General features: G+C 37.1%; 1 protein-coding gene across 1 annotated transcript; it reads left to right on the forward strand.

The window, feature by feature from the left end:
- Nucleotides 1-442: 442 nt before the first annotated feature.
- ANKEF1 (ankyrin repeat and EF-hand domain containing 1) lies at nucleotides 443-23,476 on the forward strand. Its single transcript, XM_082359255.1, has 9 exons — nucleotides 443-827; nucleotides 5,734-5,933; nucleotides 6,681-6,830; nucleotides 7,868-7,991; nucleotides 11,301-12,123; nucleotides 14,022-14,248; nucleotides 15,875-16,038; nucleotides 17,225-17,362; nucleotides 18,204-23,476. Exons 1-9 carry the CDS (start codon nucleotides 482-484, stop codon nucleotides 18,360-18,362), a joined length of 2,331 nt encoding a protein of 776 aa, XP_082215381.1. The 5' UTR covers nucleotides 443-481; the 3' UTR covers nucleotides 18,363-23,476.
- The last annotated feature ends 3,603 nt before the right edge of the window (nucleotides 23,477-27,079 follow it).

Raw genomic sequence — 27,079 nt, forward strand, 5'->3', positions numbered from 1 at the left:
AGAATTCTACACATTCTTTGTAACATTTTTAAGCTACTGAAATCTGTGTGGTCTCTACATTGTAAGAAACATGCTGGTACAGATCATTATAGTGGGGAGCTTGGCAATTAGCTTCACCTTCTTCATGGGTAAATGGTAAAGCTGTGTCAAGGAGGGAAGGTTAAATGAAATAATAAGAAAACTGTATAACAAGTCTAGTGTTAATTATGATGGAAGATTTGTTTTGAAATATTTTAACGTTATGCTAGCTGAATATTTTTGTATTATATGTAATTTCTGCTTTCATGACTTAGTTGCAATAAATTATGGTAATAACATTTCATAAGAAACAACATCTCTTCTTAGAGAAGACTTAAAATATTATTATTTAGTCAAAGTAAAGAAGGCAAAATTAACTTTGAGTTTTATGTTTTTGCTTTGATTTTTGTTGCTGTAGTTTTTGTTTTGGTCCACGAAGGCATTTTCAAGAAGCTAGTCAAATATGGCTTTAGCAGATAAAAGACTTGAGAATCTGCAGATCTACAAAGTTCTCCAGTGTGTTCGGAACAAAGACAAGAAGCAGATAGAGAAGCTGACCAGGCTCGGATACCCTGAACTCATCAACTTCACAGACCCCGTCAATGGAAACAGTGCTCTGCACTTAGCCTCAGTTTCCAATGACATCGATATGGTCAGCTTTCTCCTGAGCCTCGGTGCTCACCCTGATGTGCAAGATGGAATGGGCTGTACTCCGACTATGAGGGCTGCAGAACTGGGCCATGAATTGTCCATGGAAATATTAGCCAAGGCAAAGGCCGATATGACTATTGTCGATAATGAAGGAAAAGGTAAAAACTCCCAGCATTCTATCCAGCAATTCACTTTGTAGTCAGAAATCAATAAAATGCATTTTTTGCTTTCCAACTTTAGAAGTGAGTTATTCATGGTACATGGGAGTGAAAGTCTAGATTCTCACTCTTATACCAAAGGACACTATCTCCCCATGATTTGAAAATGATGCAGGTATTTCTTAGGGAAGCCAGTTCTGAGAACTTTCTCATTGAAAAAGAATATTAGAATTAGTCACTCTGTTTTTGCTTTTTTTTTTTTTTTTAACGTGGAGAACTTTCAACATGATGCACGTTGATATTTCCATAATCACAATCACCCATTGTAAAATATAAAGTCTTATTTAGAGCTAAAGATGAAAGAGAGCATTTCTTCTTTTTTACATTTTAGAACCTCAGGTAATACTAGATACAGGTTTTGCTCTCAAGAGCAGTCTAATGTAGAAAGTAGTTGCATTTAGGAAGTTGAGGGACAAAGGTGGATTCTGACATAAACTCCAACTTTCTAGTGTCATTTAAAAGTGCATTTGAAAATATGACTTAAAATTTTAGATATGGCATTTCCATGATTATTTAGGTGAGATAGCCCCACTTTCTCACTCTTCCCCTCCCAAATTCCATTTCAAGACCACGATCTGGGAGCTTCTTGTCCAAATAACTTAAGGTTCTGGCAGGAGGTGACACAGCCTCATGAAAATCACTAAGAAAATTACCACCAGGCTTAATATAAATTGGTAGATTTAATCAGTTGTTCCAAAGAGTTGTTTCAAGTACAAAGCCATTAACAACAGTCCCACATTAGAGAAATGAATCCCATTTTATAATTTAATTAATGTTTTCTGACAGGAGCAGAGTCTGCTTTTGTAACTCTCTGTGGACATGGTATTTGATAAGTGATTTGCTTATAACAAGAGGAGAGGACAAAGAAAAGGAAGAATTATTTAATTACTTAATGGCACCACATAACAAAATACTCTTCAGATGCACTCGGGAGCCAAATGTGTTTTAAAATGTTTTATTCTGAAAAAAAACTCTCAACGCTCTATAGAATATCATTTCCCAAAGTGTGTGTCACGGGACACTGAATCAGTGGGATGTTGATAAGTGCTACATGCAAAATTGGTTCATTCTGCTGCCAAATTTATTAGAGAAACATCGGATAAAACAAATTTAGACATGTTTATTTTACATTTGTCAGACCGACCAAAACCAGTGACATTTTCCATATTTAATTTGACCATGAGATAGTTTTTTAAATGGCATCTTGTATACGTGGAGTTTCATGGAAACTTCAGTACATTCAGAAGAACGGTAACAAAAAAGAGTTTACCTTCTTGAGTTTGAAACAGAGATACAAATCACAAAGAAAGCAGTTTGAGACATTTTATAGCATAAAAAACTAAAGTTATAAAATGTAAACAATCAAGGTAAAATTGGAAACAAGGTCAAATGAGTATCTGTAGCAAATGCAACAGCCATGAGGTTATCTATACTCATTCAAATTAATATTAAACCTACCAAGGTTCTGGAAGACCAATGTATGATAAAAACAACCTGACAAATCAAATAGGAAGAATTAAAAATATAAAATGAAACTTGAAACAAATACAAAATCTTGTTTCACATGTGACCTTGTTAGTACTGCTCTCTCCAGCCTTGATTGTGGTTCATGGTATGCCTACTGCACAGAGGGCCTTGTCTTCCCATCACTGAACCTAGCTTACCTTGCACATCCCTCAGCTCAAAGGCTGGCACTGGCCAAACTCCTTGCTTTATTCCACTGTAGTCTCTCTGCCCTTAACATCCTATTTTCCAGTGATTGACATTTGGCTCACCGCACATTGTTTCCAAAGGATGAGCAAACAATTAAACAGTTAAAATACTTACTGGAGCTTTAGAAGGATGAGGGACGTACTCTAGGTCTAACCTGTACTTTCTCTTTGAACAATTTTGCAGAATATGGAGAAGGTAGCACTCTAAGCCAAAAAATTATTTGCTGTCTTAGGAAATTAGTTACAGTGTCTGGAATTATTTTCTTTAAGGGTAAAGCTGGACTAGTTCCTTGTAACACCCATTCCATTGGTTCTCCCATTTATAGGAATGCATCCCCAGTCCTCAATGCAATACGCTAGTTCTACTGTGTATACTTTTTTTTCTCTTTTGTTTTTGCTTCGATCTTGGAATATTGATTTGTGTCCTTTGTGGCTTAAATAGTCAGCATAGATAGACTTTCACTGTGCGTTGCACATGCCATCATTATAAAATAGCCATTTCATAAGTTCCTTAAGGTCTTTGTAATGAATTCAACCTCATCTGGTACTATTTTCTAGATTTTGTTGTTGTTATTGTTTATTGTTGTTTTGGTTCACTCTTGCCTGCTATGACTTCTCTGTCTTTGATTTTATATTTTCAACCATGTCCTTGACCATCTTTCTATTCTTAACTGTTTGAGTAACTTTATTTTAGATGCATGTTTATATGAGATATCTTTTGGTTTTGATTTTCACATAAATTGTATTTTTATTTTAATGGTAGAGTTTATCCAATTTACATTTATCTAGATGCTCCATAGGTTTGGCGTCAGAACTGTCACTTATTTTATATTATGAAAGCATAATATATTTAATTTATATAAATACACAAATATGTATAAAAATATTTTCCTCTATAGTCCATGTGTTCTTTGTTTTGTTTTGCTGTGTGTGTATATTTTCCTTCTCACATTTTCTAAAATTAATGGTATATTTTTGGTTCTTTTAATGGCTAACTGGACAGCTTTACATATACTTAAAACTCCGTTTATTGAATTAGCACTTTAAACAGTATTCATTAATATTTCTCTATGAAAGATGAGATTGGTACAAGAACCCTTCCTCTCACCTCCTTTACCTCCCTTCCAGTACCTAATTTTAGTACATTAAAATCATTTTAGTTCTTTCAGTGATTCTTTTCATACCTTTAAATAATAAACATCTATCTCTTTATCTGTTTTTAATAATATCTCAAACTCCAGCAGTAAAAGATAAAGAAAATCAAATGCTTACACTGTCTCTCCTTCCCTCTCTTCCCTCCAAGTTTTGTTAAATTACATTATTATTTCTACATTACTGTGAATTACAATATTCTTTTCTGTATCTAGAATTCCTAAGGTGATTGAACTTTGGTTCAATGGTTGAAGGGATTCAGCATCTATCATGGGTCTTTTAGTCACATATTCTCTGTTGATCTCCTGTTAGACTCATTTTTGTTATCAAGTAGTTTAGCTCACTCCTTTGGGCTTATATCCTTTGATTTCTTGCATCTTTAAACTTATATGTCCATCACTTTTATATATGACCAATAGCTTGACTGAGTATTAAAAATTCCCTGTTTTCTTTTCCAAATGACATTGTAGAGCTCCTTTGGTTATTTTCTAGCACTGAATGTTGCTGTGCCAAAGTCTGGCAGCCAGCTTGACTTTTCCTCTTTAGAAATGACTTGAATTTTTAACTGGATGCTCACAGGACACTTTCTTACCTAGCTTTACCTAGGCACCATCTTATGGATTGTTCTTAATCAATTTTTCCTGAGACTCAGTATACTCTGTCAGATCTAGGTTTTTCCTTCAAGAGAGTTTTCTTCTATTATATCTCTCCATTTTTTTCTGTTCCATTTGTTCTTTTATTTTTGAACACCAATTACATACATGTTAAATATTCTTTGCCTCTCTAGAACATTTAAACTCTTACATCATATCAGTTACATTTTTCTTTCAAGTTCTTTCAAGTTTTTCTTCCATGTCCCTGACCATGGTTTTGGCAATGTCTGCTCTCCTTTTTCCTGCTTCCAATGTGAACCACTTTCATTTCTTTAGTGGTTTTACAATATTTTCCTCTACCATTTCTTTTTTTAAGCTCTGCTTGCTCAAATTCATCTTTTCCTTCTATTTATCTTTTATTGTCCTAGAAGTACTTATTTTAGGTTCAGTCTAGCTTTGCACTTTTGTTTCAGAAAAAATTATATTTAATTTCTTTGTTATCATGGAAATGGGTCAGTCAATAATTTTCATGTTGTATAGTTTTTTGAGTATATAATTTTTGCCTAGTGTTTGCCATCAAGTTTCTTTCCTTACCTTTCTTTCAGTATCTTTTTCATAGGTCACATGCTGGTTTCTTGTTGATATTGTTCCTCTTTGAATGAAGCCTCTTTTTAGAGTGAAGTCACTACAAAGTCAGTTTGGAGTTTGACTGCTGTTTACCTGACTTTCTTACCAGGGGAATATAAACAATACCCCTGGTCTGTAGTACATTTTTGACATGGGTTATGTTGAGGGTCTGTATGTCACAGGTGCTGGGTATGAGGATTTAGCATTTTTCTCTCTTCAGTAAACAAAATGATTTGCCAAAGTGTCAGAGCCCCTTGCCATCTAGTTTTTCTTCTCACTGCTACTATACAGACAGCCTGCTTCCTATAAACATGGCTGGTCTGCACATTTCATCATTCTGTACCATCTCCTTTGCCACTCTGCAGTTTCAGAGGGGATCCAGGGATCCACCAATAGTCCTCTGGCACACACACCCCTACATATTCCAAGAAGGAACACTGGGGTATAGACTGCAGGATGCCAAATACCCAGGGTCAACCAGAGCTCACATCCCAGCACTCAAATTCTTCCCAAAAAAAGTCTTATCACATTTTGGTTATGACTGTTTTCTGGCTCTTATAAGAGGTTGGGTTTCTTTTCTGGTATCTCTGTCTTCGTGTTTCAGTTGATTTCAGAGGGAAAACCAAGGCATAAACATCTTTGCTCTATCACCTTCAGCTAGTTAATTATGAATTTTTAAATTATTCTTTGTTCCTTCCTATCTGATCCAAATATAGAGAGATTACTAATTAAGTATTCTTTGGGGATTCTATTTTTCTACAGGTATTTTGTTTTACTGCATTTTACCTACTAAGAGGCATTATCGCTGTGCACTGATTGCCTTGGAACATGGTGCAGATGTCAACAATTGTACCTATGAAGGAAAGCCAATATTCCTTAGAGCTTGCGAAGAAGCACATGATGTTAAAGATGTGTGCCTGACATTTTTGGAAAAAGGAGCCAATCCAAATGCTGTCAACTCAGTATGACTATTCCTGTGATTATAAATATTCCTTTTTTCAATTATATAAAAAATTTGCAATACACTAATCATCTCTATTAGTGTATTTTTTTCATTTGAATATTGTAAAATTATCCTGTTAGGTTACATTGTTCATTTCTGTTCAAAATACTTTAAGATTATATACTTTCATCATCTTTATATGGCATGGCCATGATTCTACAATCTATTTCCTAATTATGTTTGGAAAATTGGTATTTATTATGTATAATGTTAAAAGATCATTATAGGAAATAGAAAAGATATTACTGATGCCTAATAAAAATTTATCTTCTTCGAAAGAAAATACGTAGTTCTGCTGTTTCCCTTAATCATTTTGAGTTTTCTTGTATTTTAATTGTCATTTCCCAACAATAAAAATAGATCTTCTTCTCATTAGAAAACACCTATAGCCTAATTTTAGCATGTGTTTTATCCTCTTTTCTCCCTTATTGCTCTACTTTCTTTGCAAGAAACTGCATTTTGCAGCATGATGTTCTTACAGGGACTTTTGGTGTGACCTTGACTCTGATTTTAGAATTCTACATTTTGGACACTGACCCATTTTACTGGCTTCATTTTTCCTATTTGTTACGTGAAACCAATAAAACTGTACAGAACTGAACGTGTCAGTGTGACTCTGAGGCCAAATGGATTTAGACCATATTTATACGGAATATGTTATTTAGCATGACAGGGATAAACAGCATCTGATCTGTTTCACATCCAGTCCACAGGTCGCACGGCTTTAATGGAAGCATCAAGAGAAGGAGTGGTAGAAGTAGTTCGAGGGATATTGGAAAGAGGAGGTGACGTGAATGCATTTGACAATGACAGACATCACGCCGCACACTTTGCTGCCAAAGGAGGCTTTTTTGACGTAATAATCTACTCTTTGCTTTAAAATTTGTTGCTAAAAATCTTCTCTCCTTTTTCTCAACATTTTAAAATATCATGTAGGTTACACTGATAGAATTTTTTCTGAGTTATCATCTTGATTTTCTGAAATAATTCTAAAACTATATTTTATACCAAATATTAACCTTCAAAACATATTTTAGCTCTTTATTCGGTTTTATCTGCTTGCTAATTTATTCTTTTAATATTGCTAATAATGTTTTTCTATATTTTTAATTATGACAACTTAAAGGTTTTGCCAACTGGGATTACTCTATTTTATGACTCCATTACACATTAGAATTTTCACAGTACAGTATGATCTAATTGTGGAGAGAACAATGCCAATATACTCATCTCCCTGATGTTTGAGGTATCTAATGACTCACCTAAATTTTTAACTCTAACTATTCTTATTATCTGATATATCAGCAAAGGATATCTCATAGGTACATAGGTGATATTGCAGAAACAAAACAGAAATCAATGCTATTCTATTTTTTTAAATTCTGAATTATATCTAAAATTTCTTTACTGAGTTTTTCTGAGTTTTAACATAATTATCTTTACTTTTGTCATAGGGTCTCTTCCCTGCAATAAAAGTATATATCACAGTAGAAGTCACATCTGTTTGGTAAAGAATTTGCTCCCCTGATGATGCTTGCCATAGTCTGATGCTTTCTAAAATTGCCTAAATTTATTTCAAAACGGTAGTGCCCCAGCTGAGTATAGAGTTTTCTAGACTCTAGATCAATGTTGTTTGATAGAACTTCTGGCAGTGATGGAAATGTTCTGTATCTGTGCTGTACAATATGGTACAATTCACTACACACGTGGTTTTTGAGTACTTGAACTATTGCTAGTGGAAGTAAGGAACTGAATTTTTTAAATTTGTTTTCTATTTAATTCATTTTAATTTAATTCAGATTGACACTCTGGATAGCACAGGTCTAGGTCCCAGTTTTCATTCAGTAAACGTACATTCCTATTCCTCTACAATATCCACTATTTATTTTGCAGATATTGAAGCTTCTCTTTGCCTACGATGGAGAAATGGGGCTGATTGCAATGAATGGCAACACACCACTTCATTATGCTGCTATGGGTGGTTTTGCAGATTGCTGTAAATATATAGCTCAGCGAGGTAAAATGGTCTACCAATTTCATGCCTAAAGAATTTATAATTTTCCCACACTGTAGATGAGCAGAGAATTTCTGCCTGTCAAATGTCAGTTGCTTATCTCACACATAAATGTAGAAAGAAAATTAAACTTTTTTCTTATTTACCTTCTGTTAAATCATGAATCTGGCCTTGAAAGTGATAAAAATTCATTTCTCAAGTATTTTTAGGTTATTATTAAAAATCTAAAGAGAATTGTTTATGAGTCAACCAATTATTAAGATGCTTATAGTTATTAAATTCCTATTTAAAAAATGTAAATATCAATCTAAAAAATGACAAACACTAGACACCATGTCTTTTAGTTTGCATTCTTAATTATTTTATTTTTAAAAAGGTACTATCATGTCAAGTGCAAAGATAACATTTCTGGGTAATTTTAAATTATGGGGGAAATATTTTGGGAAGAAACACGTGAAATAAAATGAAAAATTTCATGGAACATTTGAAATATAAATAATATTTATTATTTTAGATTTTTCTGTAGCTTTCAAATAATTATTAACTTAGGAATATAAACTATTTTATGTATAGCTTAATGTATTCCTTAAAATAGTAATATTAGCCAATTAAGTTTAAAGATTTGGATCAATTTGGTGTTAATTACATGCTAATTAAATGTACATTCAAAGTTATTAACTCTTTGTTAGAGAGGGAACTGCATTCTGCTGAATGTTATGGTCGTGGTTTTTTTTTTTTTTTCCAGTTTATGAGAAATGGGCAGAAACTTAAAGTTCAACAACTCTATAATAGAGCAGAGAAAGTGCTTTTATTTTCCTGTCTTCTACAGAGGAACAGAAATTTTGAAGTCACTGGGACCCTAGAGAGCCTATACTGTAACCACTAACATTATAAATAAGACTAACGTGCCTGCATAACTAATGGTGTAATAACTGATCCACTTTGACTTTTTTCACCTTATACAAAGCTCACATTCTTTCCCCATTCCCCTAAAATAAAAAAAACAGATAAAGGAAAATATATCAACTGCAATTTTTGCCCTCATCAACTGTCTCATCAGTCTTATTTTCAAATCTGTCACCATCAGCAGATTATTCTGACACTTCATTTTTAACATTGTGTATTTCTAGAAACTAAAGATCTGCCCAGATTGAGACAAGCTTCTTCAACTTTCACATGCTGATTCCTTTCTTATTGGGACAAACATCCCCCAATATATACTCTACCATTTATGTACTCCTGGGATAAAGTTAGAGAAAGCAAATTGAGAAGTAAAGGGCCAGAGCTTGCCAAAGGCCTTGCCTGGTGATGCAGAAAAGATTCATCCTCTTGGCCGGCTCACAAGACTAAGCTGTGTTTCTGAAATAAATGTCTGAAAATATTCTGAGTTCTGTAGCATGTTTGGAAGTACAACCACCAGATCCTATGTGGGTGACCTATTTCCATACCAGGCAATTGCTTATCTAAGGCAATCAGAGCAGCAAGAAACCATTGGTCACGAAATGCTCATTTCTGAGTAAACTCACTGGGTGTAGTCTCTTTTATTCTTAAATGTGAGGGCTGGATTCTTTTCCCACATTAAACTACCTTCCTCAGTATGCTCCTCTTTTGTCCCTGATCTTGTCCCTGGAGTAATTTACAACTCCCTGTAGGCGGTGTGAGGCCAGATCCAGGGGAGAGGAGGGGAGTTTGGAATAGTTCTCCTGAAGCCCCTGTGCAGGGTTCTCCTTCTCTTGGGCCTTTTGACAGCACAGTCAGCTGAAAGTTGAGTATCTCAGCCACAGAGGCACATAAATCACAAAGGGAATGAATGGATCTTTATTTACTAATGATAAAAGAGGAGACAAAATCAAAGGGAGAGGAAAATGCCTTCATATCTTTAAGCTGGGATGTTGGAGTCTTTTATCCACACAAAATTTCTAACAGGGAGGAAACTAGGAGCAGAAGAAGGCAAGATAAAGCCGCTTTAAAACCCTTTGATCCTTAGTGCTGGGATGAATATAGGAACGGATTGGGAGATATAGATAAACCCCCAGACACCCTGAATAAGTGAAAAAACTAAATAAAAACAGCATACTCAAGATGACTATGGAATTATACTATGGAATTATTATGCTGTGGAATTATACTGTTGAGACCAGTCTCAGGTCCCTTTCCCAATAAGTCACTATTCTTCAAACTGTCCAATATAAAAATTTTAGAATCTTTATTGTTCCAATGCTCTTTTTGAGTTTTTCTATCACTAGTAAAATTATCAGCCTTCATATAAAATTTTAATTTTTGACAATGCCATAGGAAGTGCTAATGTTGAAAAACACTGGTGATTAATTTTCTTTTTGATAAGGAATAAAACTATAAAGTGTTGGAGGGGCGTGTTTTATTTTTGCATTCGGCCACCTTTGCATTTTGGATGCTAGAGATACTGATGCTAGAGAATCTTTTTTGATTATGTGATGCTTGCAAAGCAACAGAAGAGTCTTCTAGATTCAAAACACTAGAAAGAGCATCTTCATAGTCTGACTTATAATGGGTTTTTAGTGTCTCCAGACACTTATTACAGACAACACAGCCTTCTTGATAGCACTAAGTGGATGCCTTGATGCATTCAGAAAAGTTTATTTATTTGGAGAATGCTTACATATAATGTTGGTCCCATCATTTTAAGTAAGGGTCCAAAAAGGAAAATGGATTTTAATGCCTAATTGCACAGTTCTTATGCTGGAATTCTTTCAGGTTTGATGAACAAATTACTTTTTCCTCTGTTAGGCTGTTCACATGACCTTACTGCAAAACAGCAGGTCAATATAAATTACATTAACTTCATGGAGAATACAGTTAAAGCATAGTTTAACATTTTACACAGATTTAGTCATAATCGTTCAAAAGAAGCAAGTGTCAGTTAGCATCCTGAGTTCCTAAAGTCCTATTTAAGCTGTTTGAATCCAGCTTCCTTCCAAATTCAAATGTCACCCTTACTCTTTCCCGCTAGTCAGGAAGCCTCCTTAGCAAGTATCCCAATATGATATTTGTTTCAAATATCTATAGGGATTAATGTCCTAATCCTTTGGGAAAAGATACTATCAATTGGAAACATATCTCCCTCAGAATTCACCAAAGTAAAGCTCACAGAAAAAAAAATCAGCTTAATTTTGTAGTTATAATAGCTAAATGTGCTTACCTCTATATACAAGTAATTTGGGGAGCAACTTTTGATTAATCACTAGAAATTTAAAAAACCGTTGGATGCGTGTCATTTGTGGAGTTTTGCAGATGCCTTGACACCATTCATAATCATGATGCTTCCTGTTTTAGGATGTGATCTGAAATGGAAGAATTTGGAGCATAAAACGCCCAGGGCCTTGGCTAAGGAAGGCGGCTTTAAAGCAGCCAGCAAAGAAATACGGCGGGCGGAGCGAATCGCTAATAAACTGGCCAGACCAGGAGCCAAAAATCCGAATCCACGATTGTACCTGAAACTTCACGATTGGTCCATAGAACATGAGACTTTCCTTAGGGAAGCCCTTTCGTTTGTGGACAGGGGCGATGGGACAGTCACCAAGGAAGACTTTGTGCTGGTGCTGGAGGAGAGGCAAGATTTTATGAGCTCAGAACAGATAGCTACCATAGCTCAACTTCACGAAAAAGTCCGGGGCGGAGGGGTCAACATAAACGATTTCTTTAAAGGAACCAAATACTTAAGCAAGTCTTATGTCCTGGGATCCTATGGGCCTAAGAAAACTAAAAAAGGAATGTCCAAAAAAGCCAAAAAAGGCAAGTTTGTTTTACCCCTCCCAATCTGCATCATCCCTGACCACGTGTTTCCACGCCGGAGCGAAGGTGGGCCGCCTTGTTACATGATTGAAACCTACAAGCATGTAACTGATTGCAATCGCTTTAACCGAGATCATCCACCCGAACATCCCATTCAGGATGACTCTGCTTGGTACATTGATGATCCAGGGAAGGTCTTTTCAAACATTAATTTTATCACCAAGGTGGGAGACCTAGCATCTCTGAAAAAGGCGTTTGAATCAGGAATACCTGTGGATATGAAGGATAATTATTACAAGACACCCCTAATGACTGCATGTGCCAGTGGAAACATAGATGCGGTCAAGTTTCTTCTTGAAAAAGGGTATGCCTTTTGGTTGAGTGAAATTTAGATTTTTGGGAGCCTTCACATTTCAAGGAAGGCTAAGACACATTCAGCTACAGAATTTAAGTAGTACAAGAAAGGGCTTCATTCCTGAAGTCCAGATCACAAATAGATCTTATACCAGGAACCAGGCTAATGGAGCATAGGAGTGTGTGTATGCAAAGACCGTTTGCCAATAACAGCTATGCACAAAGTGAAGACCAAGAAGTTTTCTCTCTGAGGGTAGACAAAACTTTCTGATTGGGTATCCCTGGCCTCCCAAGACAATTTAATTTGGTCTCAGAGCTTTACCTAGATGATGTGGAGTTACTTTTTATTTTATTTTAAATTAAAAACAATTGTTTTTATTGTGGTAAGAGCAGATAGCGTGAGATCTACCCTCTTAAATTTTAAGTGTAGGGTACAATATTGCTAACTATAATCACTATAGTGATTATAATATTGTAGAGCAGATCTCTACAACGTACTCACTTTACATGGAGTCATTTTTAAATGTCTCTTTTTTCTTTCCTTCTTTCTTTTTTTTGTTGGAGGGGATCCCAACAAATTCAAGCAATTTGATGGTAGCCATAATGACTAAGCACGTTTCATTCCCTTTTCCTTGGTTCATTTGTAAATATCTTTAAAATAACAAAGCATGACATTTAGTTTAACTTTTTAATCTAAAGCAATTTCTCAGGTTTAAGTCCTTCTTTTTACCATTGCTGGATAACCTGGGGTAACTTTCTTAACCTTTTTGTGCCTCAGTTTTCTCATTTTTTTAATGGGGTTCTAATGGAATTCAGCTCACATGATTTGTTGAAGATTAAATGAGTTAAAATATGTAAAGCACTTAGTAGCCCAGTAATTGCAGGCTTGATAAAAGGTATTATTGTTATTATTACTATAATGTTTAGCTTCAAAGAAGGATTTAAATGTGTTTATTATAGAGAGGGAGTATAAAGCAACTAATGACAATGTGAAGTGTTGGGCAGAGAATTTTTAAATAGGACTAAAATTTTATTTTATATTTTCATAGTTTCTGAATGATAGATTGCTTTCAATAAAATCAAAAGAATTAATTTTCTTTTTTCATTTAATTTTAATTTTATATTGGAGTATAGTTGATTTAAAATGTTGTGCTAGTTTCAGGTGTATAGCAAAGTGATTCAGTTATACGTATACATATCCATTCTTTTTCAGATTCTTTTCACATATAGATTATTACAGAATATTGAGTAGAGTTCCCTGTGCTATACAGTAGGTTCTTGTTCATTATTTATTTTAAATATAGTAGTGTGTATATGTTAATCACAAACTCCCAGTTTATACCACCCCCTCACCTTTCCCCTTTGGCAACCACAAGTTTGTTTTGGATGTCTATGAGTCTGTTTCTCTTTTGTAAATAAGTTCATTTGTATCATTTTTTGATACAAGATTTTGATACATTGTAATGCTTAAAATTTTAATAATGAAGGTCCATTTAAAAATTCATAACATACAGAGAAAGTAGATACAAAATGAAATAATATAACTTTTCTGTTTCCTGTTAGCTTTGATCTTTCATTGGATCCAGTTTTTCCCTGATTTTAATGATGCAAAATTGTAACCCTTAGGTTACAATTGTAACCTAAGGATCTAAGGGTTAAAATTGTAACCCTTAGGATCTAAGCACCTTTTAAACTAAACAAAATGTATATATACACAAAGTTAAGACTGTTATATAATGAAGAACACAGGTCAAGAAAAATTATGGCACAGAATTTAACTTGACCCAAACCTTCCTTGGTTTACAGTTGAAAAACCTGATAAAACTATGAAATCTTCCTTAGCATTTTTAGCTTCCAGTGCTTGGAATAACCCATATTTTTAGCTCATGCATCTACCTCATTTTACAGGGCTAACGTCAATGCAACAGATAATTTTCTGTGGACTCCGCTTCATTTTGCATGCCATGCCGGCCAACAGGATATTGTTGAGCTTCTTGTTAAATCTGGAGCTGTGGTAGATGCCCTTTCAATCAACAACTCAACTCCCTTAAGTAGAGCCATTGAGAGTTGTAGACTGGATACTGTAAAATACCTACTTGACATTGGTGCTAAATTCCAGCTGGAGAATAGAAAAGGTATGTGTTCTCATTATGGGTGATAAGAGTTAGAAAAGGAGGATTTATGTTAGATTCCAAACCCGTTTAAATCTATTCTTGTAGGACCACATTTTCCCTTGAGTCACTGCTGCAAAAACAAACCTGAGTTAAATGTTATGGAACTTTATCGTATACACAGTGCTTCTCAAATCATTGGTGTAAAAGAACCAGTTATTTATGTTGGCAATCCATTGTGGACGGAGTCTTTTGCAAAATACAATGAAAAATGATTTACTAGAAAAATGAAGAGGAAAAACCCCATAAAATACAAGTCCAAACTTTTTTTTACCATTGGATTCAAATGACATAAAGTTGCTACAAAAATTTCTAAACATTTTCTCTTAATCCCTGTATTTATTTCACTGTGACTGCATAACCATTAGTTTGTAGACTGACACCAGTCTGCAGATCACATCATGAGTCATCACTCTGTCTTAACAGTCAATTCCTAATAATTGGCATAGTTTGAAGCCTCTGTAGACTTTGGATTCCTTCTAAAGCTGGACAAATCATTCCTGAATTGAGGCTCTTTCTAGAAAGTAAATGGGAAGCCTACTTTATGTCATAAATATCCCGTGTGAATACGTGGAGGTGTTATTTTCTTAGAGTGGAACCCATTGGTTCCTTTTGATCTGAAGGAGCTTTAGTATCCCTGGCTGCTTCAGGCTGCCTCTGAGTCACAGGTAATATTGTTAGGTCTGCCTGAGGACGTTACAGGTGTCATAATACCCAGCCATCTGCACAGAGCACTTGCGACCTCCAGCTTCCCAGGCCTTTTTTTTTTTCTTTTTTTTTTAACATCTTTATTGGAGTATAATTGCTTTACAATGTGTGTTAGTTTCTGCTTTATAACAAAGTGAATCAGTTATACATATACATATGTTCCCATATCTCTTCCCTCTTGCCTCTCCCTCCCACCCACCCTCCCCATCCCACCCCCCTAGGTGGTCACAAAGCACTGAGTTGATCTCCCTGTGCTATGCGGCTGCTTCCCTCTAGCTATCTATTTTACATTTGGTAGTGTATATGTGTCCATGCCACTCTCTCACTTTGTCACATCTTACCCTTCCCCCTCCCCATATCCTCAAGTCCATTCTCTAGTAGGTCTGTGTCTTTATTCCTGACAAATACTGTATGCTAACACATATATATGGAATCTAAGAAAAAAAAAAAAAGGTCATGAAGAACCTAGGGGCAAGACGGGAATAAAGACCCAGGCCTTTTTGAATACACCTCCTTCCATCATGGGCAGGGGAGGACAATGTAAAATTGTCACACACAAAGGAATGTATGCACGTGGGAAGAGAACCAGCACTCAGATATTCAAAATGTAATCTACCACTATTTCCTATCAACTTTTAAAGAAACATGCTCAAAATAATTAACAAGAAGAAATGGTTTTGCTGGTAAATGGCACTCTAAATGATGAGATTTTAGAGCTGGGGCCACCTTAGAGAGTATCTGATCCAGCTCTGTGACTTTATACATACCATTCGCTTCAGTAATCACCTTTGTACTGCATGCTTAGAGCTGATGTGCTGAGATTTTGCTACATGGTTTATTATTAATCTGTTTAATGAAACTCTGAATTTATGTTTTAAACAGGGCATACTGCCATGGATGTTGCAAAGGCTTATGCTGACTATAGAATAATTGGTTTGATTAAGGAAAAGCTGGATAACTTGCCAAAACCAGCAGAAAATCAAAAAACAAAAGGCAAGCCACCGCTTAAAGTGAAGACTGAAGGCCCTGAGATTAAGAAAGAAGAGGTATGAAAAGCAGTTGACCTCCCATTAGTAACTGGTGGGGCTGCGGCACCATTTACATATTGTTACAGGACATGGGCAAATAATATGCAGTCCATGTTTTCAGCACCATTATGCAATAGTTTTAAAGAAATATCTAGCAAGAAATTTCCTGTTACTGAAAAGCCTAAAAAGTACTAATTGCAAACAGAATCCACTTAAAAACCAGTTGGTTCAACCAAATACCATTAGAATGTTGGAAAAAGAACTGGTATTGGATATGTATACACTCAGACATGAATTATACAGATTTGATGGGATGGCCCAAAAAGGGAAGAAGAGTAACCCTTATGAGAAATGAAGTAAAGCATGATTTTCCTTCATTTTGGTTTCATAATCTTTCACTACCCACCTTACCACTCCACTCCCAAAGAATTTTAATGATTACTATGAACCCAGGGATATGTTCAGGGGAACTTGGATATCCTGCAAAATAACTCTAGAAGGTTTTAAAGGTGTCAAATTGTCCCTGGTAATCTGGAATGGTTTGGGTGCCTCTAAATTAGCAGCAGAAGATTGAGGTTGTTGTTTATGGGGATTTCTGAGACACCAAGACTTTGTCATTCATTAGCAGGAAACTTTAAGTACATTTCTAGACTGGAAGCTTCTTTTAGGGAAGCAGATGGATCCCTGGAGATTCTTGGCTGACACAGGATAAGGGATGAAATTCAGGAAGGAAAAGCTTTAATGTTATCAAATTAGAAAGGGTTAGAGAAACGTAGGTGGTAGGAAGTAGATAGAGTTGAAGGGATGATAGGCAGACAATAGAGAGTAATAAGCATGGAGGAAGAGAGTAAGGATGGCCAGAGGTGAAGGAGGATTGATCAACTGAAGCTCCTAACACATGCAACATTATCATTTTGGTAGGAATACATCCTTCTGATTAATAATGGCCACAGATCAAGGATGGATATCTGAAAGACTTTTGTGATCTGTCACTAATACTAATTAAATAAAGTTAAACGAGGCAAACGAATGATCTCTCCCCACCCAAAATTATAATAATATTCTATTTCATTTCAAATTATAATTTGTATAGTAGCATTTTTAGTTTTTTCTGGCTTCAGAGTAAGATGCAGAACAACAAATAATGTTAGGAAGTATATATAGGTTTTTGCAATTGATAGTTTTATCTTGGTCTTGTTTCCAGGAGCCACTTTCATCAATGTATACTGTACCAACCATAGTGGAGAAAAAGAAGATGCATAAGGATAATGTGGTTTACCTCAATTCATTGATTACCAGTGGTTATACAAAGAAAGTGGATATCACATTTATTCCACAGAGGGTAAGTACTTTAGAAAGATCATAACATGGTATAAACTCATGATGTCATTTTTCAAATACTTTTTATGCAGAGCACCCAAACAAATGTCCTTATCTTTTATAGTTATTATTTGGAGGTGTCCTTTTTCTAGGTCCTACTACTTCTGACTAAGTAAGTCCAACTTGTATAGCTTCCAATATCTGGTATTACTATTTTCTGTATTAACATTTTAATTTTCCTTGAACAATTGAAGTCTTCAGTTAGTGCCATTCCTTATAGCCATGTAGTCACCGAGTTCTATAGATACTTTCTCTGGGTACTCCTTAGAGCCCAACCGTTCCTCTTTTTACACACTATCACCATCTCACTTGGGAGTTTCATACTAATCAAGACTGGATTTATTCAGTGGCTTCCTTAAACATCTACAATTAAAAAGGTGAAGATGTCTTTGGAGAATAAGAGTGGTCTTGACAATGTGCATCAAGCTATGCTGAATAAGAGACCACCAGCTCCTTCTGCCCTCTACTATGAAAATAATTTTGACTTCCTCATAAGACATAAAGGCAGTAAACCCAAACTATCTATTAACTCCATTGCTTCCTGGTTTTGACATCCTAAAAATGATCAGCAGCTGGCCTGAGGGTCATCAGAGAGGTAACTGAAGAGCATTTCAGTTGTCCAAATAGTCACCATCAGAAACAGCGATGCCCACATAACCAAAAATGTTGTGTAAGAGATAAAAGTTAAAATAGATTTAGAAATAAATTTGATAGTTTTAAATTAACCATCTTGAAGATTGTCTGGATATTGGCATGTTTATTGGCCGTCATACTCACACCTGCTCTGGATGTGGTTATTTAAGACCTGGAGTCCCAAAGCCACGACAGCAGAGCTGATCAGGAAGAGGGAACTGCAGCGGGAGCGGTTCTCGTACGAGGTAGATTTTGATGACTTCATGATGCCCTTTCAGAAGCACATCACAGAGAAAGCGCAAGCATTGAAAGCTGCCTTCAAGACCTAAATCACAGCAGTTGCTTCTTGGGATAAACATTTTGAGGCCCAGGGACCAAACGTTGGAGAAAATAGATATTTCCATTAAAGCCAAAACAATCCACAAGTAACCAAATATTTGTTTTTGCTTTAATAGTTATAAATATTCTGAGCTGTCTAGAGAAGGTGTGCTTTATTTTGCAATGAATTGCACGTTATTCTGCATAAATCCCCCAATCTTCCTCAAGAATGTAGTAGAATAAATGGCATTTTTTGTTATAAGCATAGTGTCATTGTCAAAGAATTTACAAGATTTACACCATTATGTTTGTTAAAGATACCATTTTAGTGGAAATGGGTGAAAACAATTTGATATTAGGGAAGAGAAGTCATTTGTAATCCATTAAGAAAGCAGTTTTCTTCTCACACATCATAAGTGATATGGATTAGATATTGTTTTTGTTTTTTTATGGCATTGGTATATTAGAAGACAGGCTAGTTATTTTGTAAAATGGTCATTAATTGGGCCTGATTTGTCTTACTCAAGAATAGATTCAGGTGATGCATCTTAGGCAGGAATACCACAGACATGATAGCGTGCCCTTTTCAGTACATCATATCAGGAGGCACATGATGTTGATATGGGATGTAAACTTTGTCAACTTTCGTCCCTTGATTAAAAGTGGTATCTACCTGGTTTCTCCTCTGTAAAGTTACTCTTTTTCTTTTTGTACTTAATAAGAATCTCATGGATATATCCTTTGAAACTACGTAAATTTCCTGTTACTCCCATGACTTTCACCCTCTAATTTTAACACTCATGGATGACTTTTGCCTGAAAAAATTATTACAGTGATGGTTGCCATAAAATTATTTTCTAATCTCATCATTCTTTCTACATTTCTTAATTGGCTTTGTATTGTTGGTCAGCGCTTTCTCTTCTTCACCATTAATTTGTGTATTGGTTATGTAATCAGTATGGACTCACGGTTTTCTTTTTTGCTTAATGGGTTATAATCCTTTACTATCATTATATATTTTGGTGCTCAAATTGTTCCTGATTTGGCCAGTGGAAGCTCCTTCAAGCTAGCTCCTGAGGACAAGACATTTTGTTTCCTTAAGTAACTAGAGGACTCTTTATTTCTTGAATGTGAGGGAAGATGACTATCCATGGTTTCATTCAGGAACAAGGAAAATGAGTCTGCAATGGTAGATTTTCAGAGGCTACAATTCTCTGCTATCACCTGGTGAATACAACACATTCTCAATGCCAGTTTCTTAGATAGTGCTGTTCTGTGATCACCCTCAACCATCTGCAACATAAACTGAGAGAAAGCGTTAATGTCAAATTCTATTCTCTCTCGTATATATGAAGTGTTTATATTCATTTGAATGACTGAACAACATGCTTGAATGAGAATTGTGTGAGGGGACATTCAAGTGACTAAGTTTATTTTGAGTTTAACTCTAAACTCAAACAGAGCAAAGCCAAAGTTCTTTGATGCCCCACAAGGCCATCAGTGCTATTCAAAGAGTGGTCCATCGATCAACAGCATCAACATCACCTGGGAGCTTGACCCCCTCCCACAAAATTATTGTACAGAATCCTATATAAGCATAAAAAATATTTTGTAGAGGACATTTTACTGGCATAAAAAGGCAGTCTGTCAAACTTAAAAATGTTAAGTTAAAAAATATTATAAATAGTATGAATAGTAATTTCAGACTTGTAGATATGCAACACACATAAATAGTAATTTTTGTGGATTTTAGAATTATGAATTGACTGTTATTATCTTATTTTGCCTCATCTGTTTTATTTTTTACATTGAATATGTATTAATTTACAATAAAAAACAAACAACAGAAGAAAAAAATACAAGTCAACCCAGAAGTCCAGCATACCAAAGTGATTTTATTAGTATTTGCCTCTTTTATTCCCTTATATGTATTGACTTAGTTAAGATTCTCTCAGAGGGAGACACTGAGCCAAGAAGTCAGGTGCAAGTGATGTGTTAAGGAAACGGTCCCAGGGAGACCAGGTGAGGGAAGCAGGCCAGGGAAGGGAAAAGAAGCCAAGCACAGGGGAGCTTTCTGATGAAACCCCAGCTTCCATCCAACCTGTGGGGAGCTGTGGAGCACCAGGCAAAGGCTCTGGGCTTCTGGATTCCCAGGTCAATCAGTTACAGACTACAGCCTAGAGAGGGTACCAGTAAGGCTATTCCAGTGCTCAAGGGCAATTCAGTGAATTGGGTCATGTTGGGAACTACTGGCTGGAAAGCATGCAGCAGCTTGCTGCATGGGTGGGTGCGCCATATGGGAAAAGGAACCCCAGGGCTCTGGGTGGGCACCAACAGTGTGTGCTATAGGAATGTATATACAGGAGCTGAACTTGAGAAGGAAATACTCTTCTCTATACCCTCCTCTATACTGATCTTTAAATGAACACTTGGGTGAGCGGGTTAAACGTGTGGTTTTGTAGTCAGTAGATTTGAATCCTCACTCTGCAATTTACCAGCTACACATCTATGGATCAAGTTGTAAATTGTCTCTGAGTCTCAATTTCATCCTCTATAAAGTAGGGATAATAATATGCCCCTTAATAAACTGTCATGAAAATCAAATGGAATAACATCTATAAGGTTTCTAGTTTTGTGCCTTTGCATAGTCCGTGCTCCATAAGTGATTTGTTTTTAAACTTCTTTCAGTCTCGGGCTGCGAAGTAAACCAAAAGGAGGCACAGGGATGAGGACCCAGACCTAGACAATCAGAAGAGTATAAAGGATCACTTTCAGACTGTCAGTTGAAGTGATTTAAACCTGTAGACATTTTATGTAGCTTTTGATCGTCAGAGAAAGATGAACAGTATGCATTTGCTATGGAAATAGTTACTAATCCTTAGTCATAGTCATTCTAGTGGATAGTGAAACAAATGTTCACTTTTTTTTTTTTTTTGGTCTGCAGAGCCTAACCAATTTCTTATAGAGTTTAAATAGTTAGGTAATGAAAATAGTGTCTTAGGTTGAGCTCCCTAGAAATAGGGAGATGGAGACTCTTGTGTAAGTATTTTATTGAGGCAGTGTTCCCAGGAGAAACTTGTAAGGGATGATGGAAGCAGAATAAAGCAGGAGGAGGACCTAAGAAAGAGAAAGTTAACCCCAGCCTGATTCCATGGGGAATCAGCTCTGGAGGATGAATTGTAGCACAGAGGTTGCCCTGCTCAGAAGGAAGGAGGTTGGCTGTTAGAAATTTCAAGTTTTTCACCTTGCTCACTTACAAGGTGACTCCCATCAGCCAAGGGCAATCCTCCAGAGGTGAAGGTAACTCTGAGCCCAAAGCAACCACCAACCTCAGCAGCTGAGCAGTGGCTACTCCAGCTGTTAATGGAAATGTGTAGCACTGTAGCATCTGGTACAAATGACATGTTTTGTGTGCAAAGTTTTAGGTGGTGATGCCTTGAGGTTCATTTTGTATAACATGCTTTCTTCTTAAAAAGAATGTAACTTTTACAAACTTCCAAACTTGTCTAAATTATTCTTAATTACAAAGAACAAGAAAGAACAGCAATGAGAACCAATTCAGCAGCTACTTAAAAGGAGAAAGCAATTCACAAATCCCACTGGCAGCATCTGTTTCTTCAAACTTGAATTGAGCATTATCAATCACTGAAAATTTTAAACAGGAGAGACATGTTCAACCTCTTGCTCAGGGTAGGTCATGTCTAATTGGTACAAATGAATCAGATCCAGTGCAGTTAGCTTAGCAATTTTTATTAAATTCACAACTTAGCAAATTCACTCTGTAGCATGAAGGTGCCCAAGAGAACCACTCAGCCTATAGTCTGTTTTTAAGGAAGGTAGTATGAAAAGAGAGAAGGGAGAATTCAGATGGCTTCTACAAACAGGCATAAATGTGAAGTAAATAGTCATCTGTACTGCATTATTATTTTCCAAATATTTGTATAGGGTATATTTTTTCCTGAAATTGTGTTTATTTAACAATGGATCCTGGGGGAAATTTACAAATGAAGGTAGATGGGGCATTTGTGCAGATCAAATAAACTCATGCCAACATTCTTGGATCCTTAGGTAATTGTTACTATATCATGAATTTTATCTGGGCAATAAGGAATAACTGAATATTCTGTTAACATTCTGGAAGTCACTGGAGATTTTTTTTATCCTAGATAAATAGTTGAGTATTGTGTGGTGTATGTGTTTTATTCAGAATTTAGAATAATGGCCTTTCCTTTTTATCTTCAGCAAATAGTAAGACTTTGAAGAAGAACTAATACACAAAAGATGATTTAATTTCCATAGGTTTCATTTTTTACAAGATGATTTGAAATATCCATGTATTTCTTTACATTTGGGAGATTATTATGCTCTCTGTTACTGGGACACGCAGGCTCCAGTGTGGTCCCCTCCTAAGAGAGTTGGAAGTAAAATAAGTATTCCCTCACCTCATAAAAAGTAAATACTGAAATCAACACAGAACAAATGAAATGACCAATAGGCAAAGGATTACTGATAAATATTTATCAGTAATTCATCCCAAGCTAAAGCAATATGTTGTGAGGTAGGAGGTAGATGGGCCCCTGGGCCGGACAGCTGGTGTTTGTCAAGTGGAGTGAAATTGAAGCTTTGTTCTGACCCAGACACTTCAAGGACAAAGCTAATGGCAGAAGCTGAGCTCTGCTAAAGTAAAGAGATAAGGTGCCCGTCCCTGAGATCAAGGAAGACTTCCCTGTCTGCACATGCGCAGGAAGGCTCCTTGGGGGTCAAAAAGGAAGGGGGCCCCACGTCATAATCAGTGTGGACATGCACCCACAGCCCTCTGTGTTGGGATCCATCTTAGCAAAAAGTTGCGCATGCATCTTGGGGAGGGTCCTAGGACCAGTCAGGTGCGAAAAAAGAAATGAGATAATTGACCAAATGTAAACAAAGACTCAGAAAGACTGTCCTATATAAGAGATTTAAATCACCTCTTTACTGCACTCCTTCTCATTAGGGAGGATGCCCAAACCCTTTCTCTCTGGGTGTGTATTTCTGCCTTGCTTCTGTCTTAAATAAACAAAATGCTTCTCTGTGTGCTCTCCCATATATTGTGCTGCGTCTCATAATAAACTTTGTGCCTGTTTTTACAGTTTTTGCCTCCTTGACACATTCTTGCTTTCAAACGGGGGAAAGAGCCAGGGCCACTTTGTTCCTAGCCTCTAGCCCCTGGTGGTCTGGCGGTTAGAATTCCTGGTTTTCATCCAGGCTACCCACAGGTTCAATTCCTGGGCAGGGAAATAAGATCTCTCTTCGGGACTGCTCACTGCTGTGTCTCCGAGGTCAGTTGCACAGCTAAAGATAGAGTCAACCAGGAGGAGGATTGATCAGCAACAGACTTATCACTAAGTGACAACAGCCAGGCCGACTGACTGTGTCTCTCCAGATTCTCCCCTGGGTAGGGACCTCGGGTCTATGTCACACATGCATTTTTGTTATAAATTTAGACCCTTCAAGGCTGGTAGCAATAAAATTTTGAATCAACCAGCAATGCTTGTTCTGCACACAGTTTGGTTTTATTCATTCATTCAGTGTATATTTATTGAGCACTGACAATGATAATCCTGGAGCTGCTCCTTTCTCTTCCCCTGTGGTGCCCCCCTGGATTGTGACCTAGCCAGATTGTTTCGGTGTCATCTGGCCTCCAGCTGGATTGGGACACTGGTAAGAGAAAGGAGTGGAAAGGAAGGAGAAGAGAAGCCAGGCTAGTTCTCCTTTTCCCTCTTTGCCTCAGGCTGCATCCCAGGCAGTAGCTGTGTCTGTCTCCCCCATAGCTCCAGTTCCCACCTGAATATCCTGCCCTGGTTCCAGCTTCCACTATGTGACCCTGGCCTCTGAGCTCTGGTGGCACCACCTCCTCCCTCTGTCCCTCTAGCCTAGGGATGGTACCAGCTTCCTTTTTTTTGTAAATATCTGGGCCACCTCACAGTGTCCTGGTTGACTCCTCGGCCTCTTCTATCACCTGTGCCACCAAATCTTTGCATTAACTTCCCTTCTGTGAGAACTCAGAATGGTTTCTGCTTCCCTGGTTGGATCTTAATTTACCATGTATCAAGCACTATGGCATGTCAGGAGAAGATGAAATGCAAAATCAGGCATGACCTCTGCCTTCCTGGAGCTTTCAGTTGGTAAGAGAGACATATTTTAATAGAATAATCACAAAATACATATGTGACAATTACACAAGGTTGGATAATTGGAGATTATCACAAGACTCACGCGATTCCACAGGATATACTTAAGGAAGTTTCTAATACAAGCAAAGGATATGGCAGGACAGAGAGCATAGGCTAGCATATTTTGGTCTAAGACTTCTAGGCATAACTCCCCAGGTCCTTTCTTAGTTGCTCAGGACAGGGCACACTTCATCTTCAGATTATACACTAACAAGATAACGGTGAGCCCAGGCACACATTTATTGTGGGCTTTTTTATACCACAGGCTATATAAAAACCCAGGCTGTGTAACCTGTTAAATCAGGTATAAACTATCAATCTACACATCCCTAAAAAGTGTAGACAAACTAATACATGTTGCCTCTAGGGGAATTTTGAACTTTAAACAGAACATTATGAAGTGGAGTTAGTATATTTCAACCTTCCCTTGACCAGACTTCTAGACATCCCAGGAGGTAAGCACAGTGCTACCCAGTATAGCTGCAAGGTTAACCCTTTCCTTACACAATATGTAAACTTACAGTATGTGCTCTGGAATCAGAAATATCACACTGATGAAATAGCATTTTATGTGAGATCTGAAGGATGAGGAAGAAATTAAGTTGGCCCTTACGGAAGGGAAGAGTCTGGTAGAAAGAACAGCATTTTGCAGGAAAGACACAATTCAGCAAAGACTGAAAAAAAGGCAGTGTGACTAGAACCTTAAATAGAAATTTTGGCAGGGGAAGAGGCCAAAGCCAGGTTCATTGAGAGCTCAAGTAGGGTTTTTACTGGACCAACTGGAGAACAGATTCACTTTTTACCTGGGATTCCAGCAGGATGTAAGCCTGGAGCTGCTGGTGGACAGTTTCGCTACCTTGTGGGGACATTCCAGCTGAGGTTGTGTTACCAAGTCCAAGCTCGCTCTGCTCGCCACACAACAGGCCAATAAATTGGAGATGAAGTGTTGAGGCAAGGAATACGACTTTATTTGGAAAGCTGGCTGACTGAGAAGATGGCAGACTAATGTCTCTAAATAACCATCTTACCAGGGTTTGGATGCCAGTTTCTTTTATAGCACAGAGATGGAGAGGAGATGAGGAAGTAAGGTAAAAAGGCCATAAGTTTTGCAAATATCCCCCGGAATGGCCAGCCTCAGGGAGGGGATGTGTTAATTTCTTTTTTGTAGCCATCCACAGGTGGACAGGGTCCAGATGTTTCCCTGAACAAAGGCACTTTGGTTTAACATTCAGACAGAAGGGCAGGGCTCCCCGAGGCAGGCCATTATGTATAGACAGTATCCTTTTAGTGAACAAAAGCAACCGGGAATCAAAGGTTAAAGTAAAAGAAACAGATCCAACATGTAGTCAGAGTTGGCTCTTCCCTGTTGCAGTTGGAGCTCACACAAACGAAAGCAGAGCTGAGAGAGCAAAGAGCCAGAGGAGAGTGCCAGCAAGCACAGCAGAGAGAGAGAGAACAGTTCTCACGTCTCAGATCCAGGCTTGCTCAGTCTACTCCTTGAAATTCTAAGTTTTAGGACCTGTCACATTCTCTTTTTATTAAATTGGTTTGTGTTAATGTTACTGAATGCAAGTTCCTTTGCCCGACACACAGTGAGGCCAAACAATACTAAAGATTGGAGTTTGAAGCAGAGAAAGGTTCACTGCAGGGCTCATGCCCCAGAAAGCCCCAAACTTCCCAAAGGGTTTCAGCAAGGCATTTTTAAAGGCAAGGTGAGAGAGGAGCATGATTGGCTTTTGCAAACTTCTTGGTGTAGGAATCCTTTATTCTTGAAGCTGTCCACATAGGTCAGGTCATGATGTCCCTGTAAACCTCCAACAAGACAAAAGTTACTTTCTGTTCTGCAACATTTAAATCTCTATTTGGATGGAAAAAAAAAAGTGTTATATCCTTAAAGTTCAGAGCCTTGAGAACGGGCTATCCTTTATATTTTAGGCTATAGGCAACGTTCTTAACTTGTAGCAAAAGCAGTGGAATACAGAGGTTAAAGTAAAAGAAACAGATCTAATATGGAGTCAGATTTATTCTTCCCTATTACATTAAGAGTCCTAATACTAAAAGGAAAGCCCTGCAAAGGATATTGAGACGTACCAGGAACTGTAGTGTTACCAAAGTCAAGGAAATTCCTCGGATGGTGGAGGAATCAGCAGAATCAAATAGAAGACCATCACTTCCCCAAATCCATATGATTGTTTTACCAACCCCTCCAGGGATTTTCCTGCTATGTTGAAAATATAACATCATCTAAACTTAAATTATTTTAAAATTAGTCATTATACAGACTAAAAATTATGCCTGTGGGGAGAGAGGAGAAGATGGCGGAAGAGTAAGACGCGAAGATCACCTTCCTCCCGACAGATACATCAGAAATACATCTACCCGTGGAACTGCTCCTATAGAACACCCACTGAACGCTAGCAGAAGACGTCAGACCTCCCAAAAGGCAAGAAACTTCCCACGTACCTGGGTAGGGCAAAAGAAAAAAGAAACAACAGAGACAAAAGAATAGGGATGGGACC

Source organism: Balaenoptera borealis (assembly GCF_965194805.1).
Source record: "Balaenoptera borealis genome assembly, chromosome: 16".
NCBI classification, from domain to species: Eukaryota; Metazoa; Chordata; class Mammalia; order Artiodactyla; family Balaenopteridae; genus Balaenoptera; species Balaenoptera borealis.

Bases quoted from the DNA above. Each gene is read 5' to 3' on its own strand.
- ANKEF1 (XM_082359255.1), top strand. From the start codon at position 482: ATGGCTTTAGCAGATAAAAGACTTGAGAATCTGCAGATCTACAAAGTT. The intron at 6,831-7,867 runs GTAATAATCTAC...TTTATTTTGCAG, and splicing joins CCAAAGGAGGCTTTTTTGAC to ATATTGAAGCTTCTCTTTGC. The intron at 14,249-15,874 runs GTATGTGTTCTC...TGTTTTAAACAG, and splicing joins CCAGCTGGAGAATAGAAAAG to GGCATACTGCCATGGATGTT.